Raw genomic sequence first — 14738 nt, 5'->3', positions numbered from 1 at the left:
GTTTCTTTAGTATAACCATGGAGTATAAAATTCAATATAAATTCTCGGTATTGCATTGGACTCTACGATCGGCGGAAGTTATCGAGCATCCCTAAAAGCTTCACCGGAAATACCGCCGTGCATAGAGCCCATTTCATTTCTTTCAAGTTACACCGCCATGCCAATAGCGTCATCTACTGGTAGCCTACACCCAAGAAGAAGAAAAAATAGCCATAGCCACCAGAGTCTTGTCTTATTTACTTGAGAGACGTGACGAACTTTCTGTCGCCAGACTGAGTTCCAGCGGATGAATTTTGTATCGATTCATCAGCCTATAATAATCTTCATTTTTTTTTTTTAAACGAAATTTAAACAACCGTTTTGGCGCTCGACAAATCCCTGTAACGTTAGGGCCTTCAGGAACGCACGTGAACCTCAGAAGTGAGAAAGATGTTTTCCCTTGAGAAAAATGAACATGTTGCCTACCATATCGATTTTAATCAAATTATCACTCCAAGCTGAAGTCAAAAGTTCTCAGGTAACGTGTTCGCATGTTATAATGTGACCAAACTAATGTTACATCTTTGTGGTTGTAACGTTAGCCTTATTATTGGCAAACATCCAATAATGTTTGCCAATAATAAGGCAAACATCCAATACTTGCCAATATTTGATGTTTTGCCAAACATCCAATTGGCAAACATCTTTGTGGTTGTAACGTTATAGCCTTATTATTGGCAAATTCCGTTTAAAAAGTATAATAACATAACAGTGTTGGCTACAAAAAAAATAATGTTTAAATTATGGATGTAGTTCATTTATGTTGTAGTTCAAAAAGTATCATCTAGTAATTTTTAACTACAGACCTTTTTCGCATTAAGCATACAGTATATGCTTATTTGGCATTGCTTTGTTTACCTCAGCTTTTTTATTGTTTCCCTACAGTAATGGAAAAATTAAACAAGTATTTTAGATTACCAGATGCATAACCTTACAATTAAATGTTTGCTTCCTTAGTTTTGACATTTGTTCAATCCTAACCTTCCCTTCACACTGTTTATTAATATCTACACACACTAGGGGGAGCAACTCAACAAGTTTTCAGAGGATCTTCATGTCTTCCCAATTTTATCACATTACAGTATTTCCTTACAATCTGTCAAACCTCTTTTCATATTCATGTACCATTTTCTCTTACCTCAAATGTGTATATTTGTCCTCCCATTATTTACTTTCTTTTATCTGTATTTCCTCTTCCATCCTTCCCATTTTGGATGTCATCTTGCCACATTTCCCATCAGTCTCATTGTGGCACACGTCTCACTCCAATGAATATCTCTGGCTCCACCGCATCCCAGATTATCTTGCCTCTCTTCTCATGCTTCTCCCTGATTCCTCATCTTCTCTCCTCTTTGAGTTCATTCCTCTTGTCACCTGCAGTGGGAGGGGCAATGGAGGATAGCTGAGCTCTGATTGGTCAAGCAGGTAGGAGGCTTCTGTGACATCGTGATGCTGTGCAGATGCTCAGCAGCAGTGGTAGCCGAGAAAGACAGGCTGGCGGTATCCTCCCTCTCTCTCTCTCTCTCTCTCTCTACCTCTTTCTCTCCCTCCCCCCTCTTTTTCATCTTTCCTTTCCCTTCACGCACAAGCACGCATACACGCGCGCGCTCTCCGTCACACTGCAGTAGAAAGGAGAGGACACACCGTGAAGCTGTGAGGTAGGACCAGGCCTCTCATCTTCTTCCTCATCCTTCCTGTGAAAGACAACCTGTCTCTCTCTCCTCCACTATCCTCTGCTCTTCTTCAAGGACTACCGCACCCAGGGAGCGCCTGGAAAAGGTCTTACCGCAGCACGACGGATCTACGGATCACTCACACACCTACATCCTCTTTTTTTTTCCCTCTGCATTTCTTGTTGCCAGGCAGTGTTGACTGAGCGCCAGGACGTGCGCTCAAGCACGTGTGCATATGACAAGGTGCTTTTCTCCAGCTGACTGAACGTTTTTTTCATCCCGCTTTTCCACACTTTTCCCTGTGTGGACGTGGCATCCTTCACACCCTCATCGTTTGCCGCTCGTCTTCCTCCTCGCAAAGGCAGACTGTATCCCAGGATGCTGTGCGGCAGGCTACTCTGCTAGGCCGCAGCAGCATGGGCAAAGCACCGGGGGGGTGGGACAGCACGGATTGGACGGCTCTGCTCCGGACGGGCGCGCTTACGCACTCCACTGCTTCCGATGGGTGAGGACAGTGAGAGCCCCAAAATCAATCACAGCTTCCTCCGAGACTATGTCACAGAAGGTATGTGCACACACCTGCATGAACACTCCATCTTCACACACACTCTACTGTTATTTGATCCCGTTCACCTTTCTGAAGCCCTGAATATAACCTTGATCTCAGCAGCTGTGCGGTAAGGTCTACTAAATATTCAGCTGACTCATCAGACTTTGGTCACCTGGTCCCACATCACATTTGTTATTTGGTCACAGCTTGCATTAGTGAGATTAGTAATTCATGTGCAAACAGAACCTTGCATTTCATGCATTTAATTTTAAATCATATTATTCTTATGATTTGAAAGAGAATCAATATTTTAACTTCCCCATACAAGCACTTGCACATTAGTTGGAAACATTTGTGTCTTTTGCAGGCCTTACCATAATCATGTTACTGAATGCTTCATCAGGAGCAAGCCAGGCTGTTTTTATTGAGTGTCATCATCATTGTACTGGCAGGAGCAAGAGCATGCCGTTTATCAACTATTAGGGTGTACAATGCGAAGCCATATGCCCAGATGAGGCTCTTGACTAAAAGTGTTTGCGTCGACAAAACCACAGTTGTGCTGTGCTAGCACATACTCATGAAACTCATATTACTTTAGGTGATTTGTACCGTAAAATATTTTTTGCTGGGATTTTCATGCAAGACTTTAGATGAATTATCATTTAGCTCAAGGTGTGCAGTTCTCTACCCATCTATTTAAATTGTGTGTAATTTGTACATGATATTATCTTAATATATTAAGATATTATTATTTTTTAATACTAATATATATATATATATATATATAATTACTATTTTCACTGATAAATTTACAATCCACTTTCTTTCTTTTTAGCTGATGTCATATCTACCGTGGAGTTTAACCAGACGGGGGATCTGCTGGCCACTGGGGACAAGGGGGGGAGAGTGGTCATCTTCCAGAGAGAGACAGAGGTAGGTCAAACTGAGATAAGCACTACAGTGGGTGATTGATAATTGGGGATTAATGTAGTGTTTTTTTAAGCAGCGGAGTGAATTTGATGGGGGAGGGGAAGATCAAAGGTCATAATGATTAAAAAATTCTGTTCTGACAAAAATACTAGATATGTTAGTTTTTACACACATTTTGTAGCGCTATTATAGCATGGGACACTTGATATGCTTGTTTTAATTCCCACTTCTCAAAGAGCCTTATGACATAATTAAAATAGATCAGGTTTAAAGTACTTCATAAAGACAACGTATCAGATATCGACTGTGGTATTGAGCTGTATGGTTCGCAGATCACAGTTAGAAACATTGAATCGGTGCATTTTCCATGTATTACCCTGATTTTAAACTTAAACAAAACACATTGTTATTATGAGACATCTCATGGAAACAGAGTTTCACCCATTTCAGTTCAGACATCTCTTTATTTGTTCTTTTGGAGGACATTTACAAAAAGCAAAACTGTAAGAAGCGTTTCCCGCATTTCTAGGTCTAAATTTTTTCTTTATTACATCTTTATACGGCGAGATTGCATGTTTATATATCATATGCATTGCATATACATATAAAACTGTTAAAAGTAATTATACATTCGTGAATTATACATTTGAGATCATTTTGACTGTTATTTATGTACATAATCATATATATATTGTTTATGTATTTGGGTCTTTTTTCTTGATGCAGTCTAAAGGTGAATGTGAGGAGCTGGGAGAATCGGGTGAGTATAATGTCTACAGTACGTTCCAGAGTCACGAACCGGACTTTGACTATCTGAAGAGTTTGGAAATTGAGGAGAAGATCAATAAGATCCGCTGGTTGCCACATCAAAACGCTGCCCACTTTCTCCTCTCTACCAACGGTAATCACACCTCTTCTTGTCTATCATGGTTTAAACTAGTCTAATCCATCTAATTCGGAAATGAACCACTCAATATAAGAGGGAAATAATTTTATGCCTAATATTAAAGGCATTGTGATTATTCTGTGCAAGAAATCAATACCAGATATTAGACTGAAATAGCTGGGTTGCATTACACATTTCTATGCAAGTAAGACAAAGCCATTATTTATAGTATCATGAGCAAGCATGAACTCTCAAGCACACTCAAGGATTATATATTGATATCAAGGATTATATATTGATATATTATATATCCACTGGATTATATATTGATATTTTGGTATAGAAAGTCTCTGTTATAAAAATGAATGGCTGGTAATTTCCAACAGATAAAACGATAAAGCTATGGAAGGTGAGCGAGAGAGACAAGCGGCCAGAGGGCTACAATCTGAAGGACGAAGAAGGGCGAATAAAGGACGTCTCCACAGTGACCTCATTACGGGTATTTTCACAGCTGGCATATTAGATCAATACACTGCAGAAAATATAACTGGTTTGATTTAGCATTAGTTTTAGTCACTGATTTTTGACATTCTCTGTAACAACTTCGATTGAATTCTTCTGTTTATTGACTGCTAAATTGTATAATTGACCGTTGTCATTATCAACAATTTTCCTCCAAACAATAACTGTGCTAGTTTCTCATATTACTCTTTTTCTTCTCGCATGATGAAAATGATAACTCAAATCAGTAGTTTCCAGTTTTTTTTTATTTGGTAAGTATATATAGTATAAGTATAGCCAGATAAGTTTCAGTCAGCGGTTATTATTGTAAAATACTAATCCCTTTTGGGTGATACAAGATGTAATCAGGGTCCCGATCACCCTGCGACAATGACAGACGGACTGGCTGTATACTGTATATTAGCCAAATAACAATCGTATACAGCATTCATTTGTTAGAAGATCACTAGTTAATATAATACATTCAAACAGATAGATCAAATTTTGCATATTCATTTTAATTCAAACAAATTAATATGTAAAATGATAATCATATTTGAAAGTACATGAAATTTCGATCCTAAGTAATGTTTGTTAAAGTAATGTTCGTTTGTTAATGACTTATTTTTTGTTATATGTTATATAAGTTACATAGTGATGCCCTCTGATGCTAAAATCAATTTCCTTCAGGTTCCGGTCCTGAAGCCCATTTGTTGAAGACTTATTTGTTGTTATATGTTATATAAGTTACATAGTGATGCCCTCTGATGCTAAAATCAATTTCCTTCAGGTGCCGGTCCTGAAGCCCACTGACCTAATGGTTGAAGTGCGGCCACGGAGAATCTTTGCTAACGGCCACACCTACCACGTCAACTCCATCTCAGTCAATAGTGATGGCGAGACATATCTGTCTGCTGATGATCTCAGGATCAACATGTGGCACCTGGACATCACCGACCGAAGCTTCAGTATCCTTCATGTCTATCCACCTATCTATATTCACAGAAAAAAAGATCAAACGCAGTCTTTGTTACACTTTACACTGGCTTTATATACTAAACCAAATAATTGGGACGGAGGCATAAAGGTTGCATCAGTTGGGTGAATATGGTGCTAAAATTATTTCTGAACTGGATTGCTTTTGTTTCTGTGTTCTTGTGACTGGACTGAATCCAGGGGTTTTGTGTTCCAGATTGCATAGCTGTTCTTCTTTTGAGCAGGGCTCTGACCTAGAAATAAAATATCAATGGAAACATTTAAATAATTCACCAAGGAAACACTCTCTTCTAAAACGCATAATAGCTGCCTTCAGGAAAATTGTAGGTTGTGTGTTTGTGCTTGCATGTGATGCGTAGTGCTTACTGAGTAGATGAACATGTATGTGTGAGTGCTCAGAATAATATTCATACAACCGTAGAGCTTTACACCATCAAGGGAGCGGATGATGCATAGTTTATAAGCTACCACTGTCAGTGTGCTTTCAGCTGTAGACTTCATTACTTCATGAACCACTATTTGAGCGTTTACCAATGTAAAACTGGAATATATTGACAATACATTGACAATTAGTTTGTGCAGCCTAGTGAAAGAAGGTTCAAAAGTCGTTATTTTTTCATGCAACTCAAAGGGAGTTATTTTGTATGTACCAGTATGGTATGTATTTGTTTGTTTTTGTAGTTACAATGAATGGAGACTAGAGCTTTTGAGCAAAAGTGGAGTTAAAGCACCATAAAAACTCAAACACTATATTCCAAATCTTCTGAAGTCAGGCAATAGCTTTGTGTGAGAAACCAAGCAAAATATTTAAGAGGACCTATTATGCTTTTTTTTTCAACTTTCTTTTTTGTTTAATGTGACTGTTTAAGCTTACAAAGTACAAAATCCACTCCAAAGGGAGATATTCTCAGTGTAAGGAAGCACTGTTTGTGAACTACCTGAAATGCCTCGATTTAGAATTTTCTTCTGTTAATGTATGACACTATATCCCTCATTTGAATAATTCCCACCCAAGGCATTATGCAAAATAGGTGAGGCCTGGTTGACTTGGTACATTAAAAGACAACTCTGGCGCAAAATGAACCTTTGGTCTAATAACACATTGGTACCTAGTCAACCTTTCTCTGAGATTTGTTTTCAAAATAATCAAATGTAAGAAGTTTTATCTCTAAAAACTGTTTAGCATATACGCTAGTATATGGATGCATATAATAAGTAAAAAGAAATCGCTAGTTAATACCACCAACAAGGCTCAAAATAACCACACACTAACACGTTAGCATAATGAGGGTCCCTACATGCTGTCTGTACACTTACAAAGGTTCTCAATGCTTTGGTTTGCATGTAGGAACCGTCATTATGTTACTGTGTTAGTGTGGTGCTATTTTGAGACTTATTAGTGGTATTACCTAACGATTTTTATTTTTCATTACTCTATGCCCTATATTCTAGCGTTATATGCTAAACAGTTTTTAGAGATAAAACTCTTTACATTCGATTATCATGAAAACATAACTCAGAGAACGGTCGACTAGGTACCGATTCGTTATTAGACCAAAGGTTCATTTTGCGGTGGATTTCTCCTTTAATAGTGTGTTGAAGTTTGCGGTTATTTCAAGGGCCATGGCACTTCTGAAACATGCTCATAGCAGAGGACCAATCACAACACACTGGTCCAGTCCACCAATAAGAGCACATTGTGCTTATCAGAAGGAGGGGCTTCATAGAAACTGGAACTAAACAGAGCGTTACTGACAGATTGGGAAGAGAAGTGCTGCAACAAAGTAAAATATTTGAAAAATATTTTAGTAAACCACAAAACAAAATCAAGACTGTTAAATCATAATTCACTGGACATTCTTACATCTGTGTTCATGAGAGAATGAGAAGTCTCAAACATATCAGATACTCTCCTTGACCTCTTCCCGCTTCTCAGACATTGTGGACATTAAGCCTGCCAATATGGAGGACCTGACTGAGGTGATAACAGCTGCAGAGTTCCACCCACATCACTGCCACCTGTTTGTATACAGCAGCAGTAAAGGCACACTGCGCCTCTGTGACATGAGAGAGTCGGCCCTCTGTGACAAGCACTCCAAAAGTAAGTATACACTTCATAAGCACAAGGACTGAATTACTTACAGTGCCATTCAAAAGTTCAGGGGATAGTAAAAGAAAAATTATTTTAAAGAAATAATTTTATTCAGCAAGGACACGGTAAATTTATTGAAAGTTACAATAAAGACATGTATAAGATAGAAAAGATAAAAGCTGTTCTTTTTAACATTTTATTCTAGAATCTTGAAAAAAAAAATGTATCATGTTTTTCACAAAATGAATGCAATGAATGGAGACAGGAGCTTTCGAGCCAAAGAGGAATTAAAGCACCATAAAAATATCATAAAACAGTTACAATGAAGACATATAAGACAAAAATGAATGCTCTTTTTTACTTTTTATTCTAGAATCTTGAATAAAAAGATTTATCATGTTTTCCACAAAAATATTAAGCAGCCGTTTTCAAATTTGTTAATAATAATAAGAAAGGTTTCTGTAGCAGCAAATCAGCATATTCAAAGGATTTCTGAAGGATCAGGTGACACTGAAGATTGGAGTAATAATGCTAAAAATGTAGCTTTGCCATAGCAGGATTAAACTGCATTTTGAATATATATTTAAATAAAATTAATAATGATATACACAATGCCTCTTATTGTGAAAGATAAATGTCTTATAACTATCCCAGAATCTTGCATTTAATCTTTTAATATTCTTTATGCCTATATTAAAAACCTTAATTTGAGGAATTCTTTACTTAGCTAGAACGCTGCAGTGGGAGAGACAACGGGACACAGTGAAAACAATTAAGAAGAGAAGCTGTGCTTGCTGGTGGGGGAATTAGCACTGTAGCAGATGTAGTGAGAATTACACTTACTGTATAGTTGCATTAAAACACAAGCGGAACAGTGTTGTTGAAAATGTTAACTGTGAAACCATTGAAACCGTTCCCCAGCAGACTTTGATTAACTGAAATCGGAGTGTAAAAACTGAAGCTAAACATTACGGAGGCTTATCATGCTACCCTAATTATATCAAGTGAATCTGAACTCAGTGTGAATCTGTATCTTTTCTCTACCTCAGTCTTTGAGGAACCAGAAGATCCAGGCAATCGATCTTTCTTCTCTGAGATCATCTCTTCAGTTTCTGATGTTAAGTTCAGCCATAGTGGACGTTATCTGCTCACCAGAGACTACTTGACTGTCAAAGTGTGGGACCTTAACATGGAGAAGGGCCCAGTGGAGACCTACCAAGTGGGTATCATACAGGTCTTTACACAACAGCATGAACACGTGGTATTTCCAACACATATGCTAGGCTAAACTATTTCTAGCTGATGAGGATTTTTTTCACGTTTTTTCAACTTTTTACATTTGGCACACTTAAATTCGAAGTAAATCATTAACGGTCCGTTCCTACGAGGTGTTGGAAAGTCCAGTGTTATGTTAGTTTTATTTATATACTATTTTAGTATTTTTAAGTATAATTTGTTTGATTCTGATTTTTACGGAGGCGTATTGCATTCACTTGAAGAAAAAAAAATCTACTCTATTTTTCTGAATTAACGAGTTAATTTTTCATGAGAAAAAAAATTTGCTCTGTTTTTCTGAATTAATGAGTTAATTTTTCATGAGAAAAAAAATTTTTTGCTCTGTTTTTCTGAATTAACGAGTTAATTTTTCATGAGAATTTTTTTTGCTCTGTTTTTCTGAATTAATGAGTGATTAATGATTTTTTTTTTTTGAAAACAGCAAAAAAAAAAAATTCCATGAAAAATTAACTCATTAATTCAGAAAAACAGAGCAAAAACTTTTTTTCTCATGAAAAATTAACTCATTAATTCAGAAAAACAGAGCAATTTTTTTCTCTCATGAAAAATTAACTCGTTAATTCAGAAAAACAGAGTAGATTTTTTTTCTTCAAGTGAATGCAATACGCCTCCGTAGATTTTTTTAGATATTTAGATTTTCGTAGATATTTTTATTTGAGTTTAAGTTTTAGTCATTTTTATTTAGGTTTTTAATGTAATATTTTTGTTTTATTTTAAAGTTTTAGTTTTAATAACACTGATTAAATGTAAATGAACAGATTCAATAAAAAATCGACAGATTTGAGTCCCTGTTTTATTTTTTCTTTCTACTTTATTTATAGTGAAATATCTAGTCAAATTCTGCAGTTCATCAGTATGTTTTTTAACTCTGTTAGAGTTGCGATTTGTATAAATGTATGTGTTCAAAATGTATAATACATTTTAGAATAATTATAAATATATATTTAAACATTTCCTTCTGTGTCAGGTTCATGAGTACCTAAGAAGTAAACTCTGCTCTTTGTACGAAAATGACTGCATCTTTGACAAGTTTGAGTGCGTCTGGAACAGCAACGACAGGTAAACATTTCTCAGGCTTTGAATTATCATATTCTACGTAATATAGGTATATTTCCAGTTTTGTACTCACATCCTCTTTCTCTTCCTTCCACTTGTCTTATCCTATTGATTTGCTCATTTGTTTCTCTTTTTTTTTTCTTTACTCCTCATACCCTTTCCGTTTTTAACCCATCATGCTTTGCTGTCTCTCACCGTACCCCCTCCAAGTGTAATCATGACAGGAGCGTATAACAGTTTTTTCCGGATGTTTGATCGCGAGACCGGTCGTGGTGTAACCCTCGAGGCATGGCGTGAAAGCAGTAAACCGCGTGCTGTGCTACGGACTCGCCGTGTTTACACCGGGGGCCGCCGTCGAAGGGGTGACGTGGGCGTGGACAGTCTGGACTTCTCTAAAAAGATTCTGCACATGGCTTGGCACCCGGCCGAAAACATCATCGCCATAGCTGCCACTAACAACCTCTATATCTTTCAAGACAGAGTCAACGCAGAAAACCAGTGACAAGAGATGTGTAGAGGGGTTGTAGTAATGCTCTTCACGGGGCCACACACATTTAAACCATGCACACATATCAAATTTATCCTTTAAAACACACACATCATTGGTCCTGTGGAGATGGACATAGTTGCCAGACTCTGAAATTACACAGATGGACTTTGCAGCTAAACCGTTCCAGGAGAGCAGTTATGTATAGCCAATGACTTAATCTGATAACTATTTGGTTAATTACACCGCCAGGAATGTTGGCAATGAGCCGTTGAATTTCACGATTGACATCATAGTCAGCCAATCCCGAACTCCTTTGATATGTGATGGATCTTGTTGATGGCCCATCCCGGATTGACGGCTGATTTTGGATAAGGGGTTGTGCCTTTGGGCTGAAGACTAGGAATGAGACCGCTCCACTCCTCTGTGCCAGGTTGCCATGGACACCAGTTGTCATGGTAACAAGAGTGCTCTGAGCAGTCTTCCTATCACGTGCTTCCCAAAAAAAAAAAACCTATCCCACAATGCATCTGCTTTAAGAGCCCTCATTTTATTTCGCAATCGAATTGACCATTTGTGGAAACATGGATGCCTATGACCGAATCACTATATCTCACACCTGGAGGAGGTTTGAATTCTAATACTTGTCTCAAATGTATCCGAACAGAAAGATTGCTCCATTACTTCATCAGAACACTGTCTTTAACCGGTTTACACCTCTTGATGGGTTACATTTACACCTGTATGGCAAGAAAGTGAAAGGTATTGGTCAATAGCATAACACTGTTTGCACGCTTTCAAAAAGGCCTCCTGCAGCGCTGTGCATGGTAACTGACATGTGTTAGGGTCGGTTAACTCTGATCTAGTCAGCTCTGGTCTCTCACAGTAAAGCACTGCCTTTTTATTTATGATTGTAGCTATGGATCCCTCAAAAGGAAATGAAACAATCATATAGGAAAAATTAATGACAAATTCACAGGCCATAAAACAATGCAGACATATACTACCAATCACACGTGTTTCAGGTCGGTGAGATTTTGAAAAGAAGTCTCTTATTTGATACACAATACTGCTAAAACAGTAATATTGTTAAATATTTTTTACAATTTAAAGAACTGTTTTCTATTTGAATATATTTTAAAATGCAATTTATTCCTGTGATGGCAAAGCTGAATTTTCAGCATCATTAATCTTCAGTGTCAAATGATGCTTCAGAAATCATTCTAATATGCTGATTTGCTGCTCAAGAAGCATTTCTTATTATTATCAATGCTGGAAAAGGTTGTGTAAAATAAAATCAGGATTCTTTTATGAATAGGAAGTTCAAAAATGGAAGGAAGTTTAAGGAAAGAAGTTTAAAATGTCTTAATTGTCACATTTGATCTATTTAATGCATCCTTATATTAATTTATTTAACTTCTTTCAATGACAACAACAATCTCTGACCCCAAACCTTTGAACGGTAATATTACGAAATCTTTCCATTTCAGATACATGCTGTTCTTTGGAACTTTATATTCTATAATGAACTTTATATTCTATAATATTCTAAAAATTCAGCTTTGCATTTTAAAATATATTCAAATAGAAATCCATTATTTTAAATTCTAAACATATTTCACAATATTACTGTATTTTGGATCAAATAAATGTAGCCTTGCTAAGGCTTGGTTGGTTAATTAAAATCAGTTGGTTAATTTAATGGAATATTCCGGCATCAAAATATAAACTAAAGCTTTACAACAAACAATAATTCTGATATTTGTCAGTTTGTTTAATAAGAACTAAAGTAACGTACTTGCAATGGAAGTCTGCAGTTAAATCTGGATTTTATTAAAGTGCTTATATAGGTGGTTCTCAACCTTTGTGACTGCAAGTTAACTCATTGTCTACAATATTCGAAGAACCCATGACTTTTCCCAGTAAATTAACGGGATAAGAATTAATAAAATATATTTTTACTTACAATATATACCCGATAAAATATTTGAGTGTGTATGCATTATAATGAATTTTAAGACTTTTTCAAGTCTAGAAGTCACACTTTTAAAATTAGATGCCCTCATATATCCAGGTTTCCCAAGATTGTGATAATACTGGCTCTTTAAAGAAAAAAAACTAAAATATATATATATATATATATATAAAAAAACAAGTTAATTAAAATAATAATTTTTAGTGTTGGTCATCATGGGGCCTCCTGGTTGAGAACCACTTATTCTTGTGTACAACACAGTGTGCTTTTCAGCTATAAAGTCTAAATCCTCCTTTTAGATGTGGGATACTCTTCTAAATGATTGAAGACTCTTAAAAATAAAGGTTCTTTGTTTGCATTGATGGTTCCATGAAGATGGTTCCATCTTTATAATAATAAAAGAGAAAGGTATAGCTGCAGGTCGTAATGGACAACCTTTGACCTACAGGTATACCCACACTTGTGGAAAATGGTTCTTTATTAAAATGTTTTTCACATTTAGAGAAAATAAAATGTTCTTTTAAGAACTGTTCACAGAAAATTTCTTTGGGGAACCCAAATCTTCATTGCTGTGAAAACCTTTATTTTTAAGAATGATCTTTTGGTTATGCGTTATCGTACTGTGTTGGGTGTAATTAATTACTAAGCAATCTAATAACTGATTGCTCTTAATTTTTCTGTAATTGAATTAGTTACTTCAGGGCTAATTGCATTACAGACTGTATAGATTCTAGATGCAATTAGATTAAATTCAGTTTTGTGTCTATCCTCGTATTGTTCAACTGGTTGAGGATGATATGGGATTTAGAACGTAATAAGTGATGCAATACTAGAGAGCAATTAGTTCAGTAATCTAAAATTAGCTAGTAATAAATTACTTTTGTAGAGTAACTTACCCAACACTGCCAATGTAATTCCTGTCCCTAGCACACAAAGTTAATAATTAATAAGATCAGATTTATTAGTTTCCTTTTAACATGTATAATGCTGTTTTATGGCTATACTTTCAAAACTTTGAATTTCAGTTTTCAAATTTCAATGCCTTCACATTCCCTAGACTTCCATTGTAAGTGCATCAAAATAGTTGAGGATGTTTCAAAATTATGTTTGTTTGTCTTTTTGGTCATTAACAACATGCCAAATAGCTTAACTTTTATTGAATCTGGACCATTCCAATATGTACCAGCTAGTAAACCATTTATAAATGTTAATCTCAGCACTGTTTTCTGTGACCACACAGGTGTACATGTAAGTCTCTATCCACTGTAGAAAGAACACAGCGAGTTCTCTTTCATTTAAGGTGCCATTTAAAGTTTGTTTGGTGTAGATGTGGTAATGAATTGTTGGGGTTGTCTTTGTAGACTATGACACGGAGGTCAGTGATTGTTTTTGCTATATGAAAAAGGCTGAATGAATGTAACTGTCAAACACGTGCTTTTTAACGAATCCATTTTTAAAGTGTTACGATGTTAACGGGGTGCTCTCAAACGGACGAGCGAGCTTGCTTGCTTGCTTGCTTTCTCAATCTCCCCTTTTCTGTCTTTTCCGGTGTTCACGCATTTCCTTGTCCCATTTTTCTAGTACTCTATGTGTCAAGAGGCTGTGCCTCTTACAATCAGTCTCTTTACTCTTATTTTTACATTTGTAGTTCATTCACATCATTTTTGTACCCTGAGACAATGCTTCTCTACTTTTTCACTATGTTCCTCTCTCTCTCTCTCTTACTCTTTCGTTCTCTTACATACTGTTACTATGGCAATAGGCCTACCGCCATTATGAATTCTCTCTTGCTTTCCTCAGACATGCAGTGAAACACACACTCACATTCACAATGCAACCAGGGAGTAATGGCTTGAGTTTTTCAGGGCACACACACACACACACACACACGCTCTCTCTCTCTCACAGACACGTACAGAAATAGGCCTATACATGCAAGCATACACAAAAACGCATGTTTATCATTATCCAGTGTTATTAATGTGTATATCTATGATGCCTAAACATATTCTATTTACACTTAATGGAAAAATAAAAGAGACAAATGGAAGAATGTGATTAAATTAATATGATCTCAGTATGCCTACTTAGATTACACTGTTTTTGCCTCTCTTTTCTGCTTCTGTGTATTTAACACACACACACACACACGTCTGGTTCACTATCTTTGTGGGGACTCTCCATAGACTTAATGGTTTTTATACTGTACAAACTGTATCTCCTTACACTAAACCTACCCATCGCAGAAAATTTGAAA

At 36.4% G+C, this 14738-nt stretch overlaps 1 protein-coding gene across 1 annotated transcript; it reads left to right on the top strand.

Annotated features, from left to right (window-relative positions):
* Nucleotides 1-906: 906 nt before the first annotated feature.
* ppp2r2ca (protein phosphatase 2, regulatory subunit B, gamma a) lies at nucleotides 907-14576 on the top strand. Its single transcript, XM_039674686.2, has 9 exons — nucleotides 907-2277; nucleotides 3098-3195; nucleotides 3919-4093; nucleotides 4465-4577; nucleotides 5370-5547; nucleotides 7512-7676; nucleotides 8717-8886; nucleotides 9931-10022; nucleotides 10230-14576. Exons 1-9 carry the CDS (start codon nucleotides 2214-2216, stop codon nucleotides 10519-10521), a joined length of 1347 nt encoding a protein of 448 aa, XP_039530620.1. The 5' UTR covers nucleotides 907-2213; the 3' UTR covers nucleotides 10522-14576.
* Nucleotides 14577-14738: the final 162 nt, after the last annotated feature.

Source organism: Pimephales promelas, chromosome 6, assembly GCF_988280905.1.
Source record: "Pimephales promelas chromosome 6, fPimPro1.hap1.1, whole genome shotgun sequence".
Classification (NCBI taxonomy): domain Eukaryota; kingdom Metazoa; phylum Chordata; class Actinopteri; order Cypriniformes; family Leuciscidae; genus Pimephales; species Pimephales promelas.
The sequence above is the reverse complement of the archived record's forward strand: the minus strand, read 5'-3'. Positions and strand labels throughout refer to the sequence as shown.

Coding starts and splice junctions, on each gene's coding strand:
- ppp2r2ca (XM_039674686.2), top strand. CDS start 2,214: ATGGGTGAGGACAGTGAGAGCCCCAAAATCAATCACAGCTTCCTCCGA. Junction 4,094..4,464: donor CTTTCTCCTCTCTACCAACG/GTAATCACACCT, acceptor AATTTCCAACAG/ATAAAACGATAAAGCTATGG. Junction 7,677..8,716: donor CTGTGACAAGCACTCCAAAA/GTAAGTATACAC, acceptor TCTCTACCTCAG/TCTTTGAGGAACCAGAAGAT.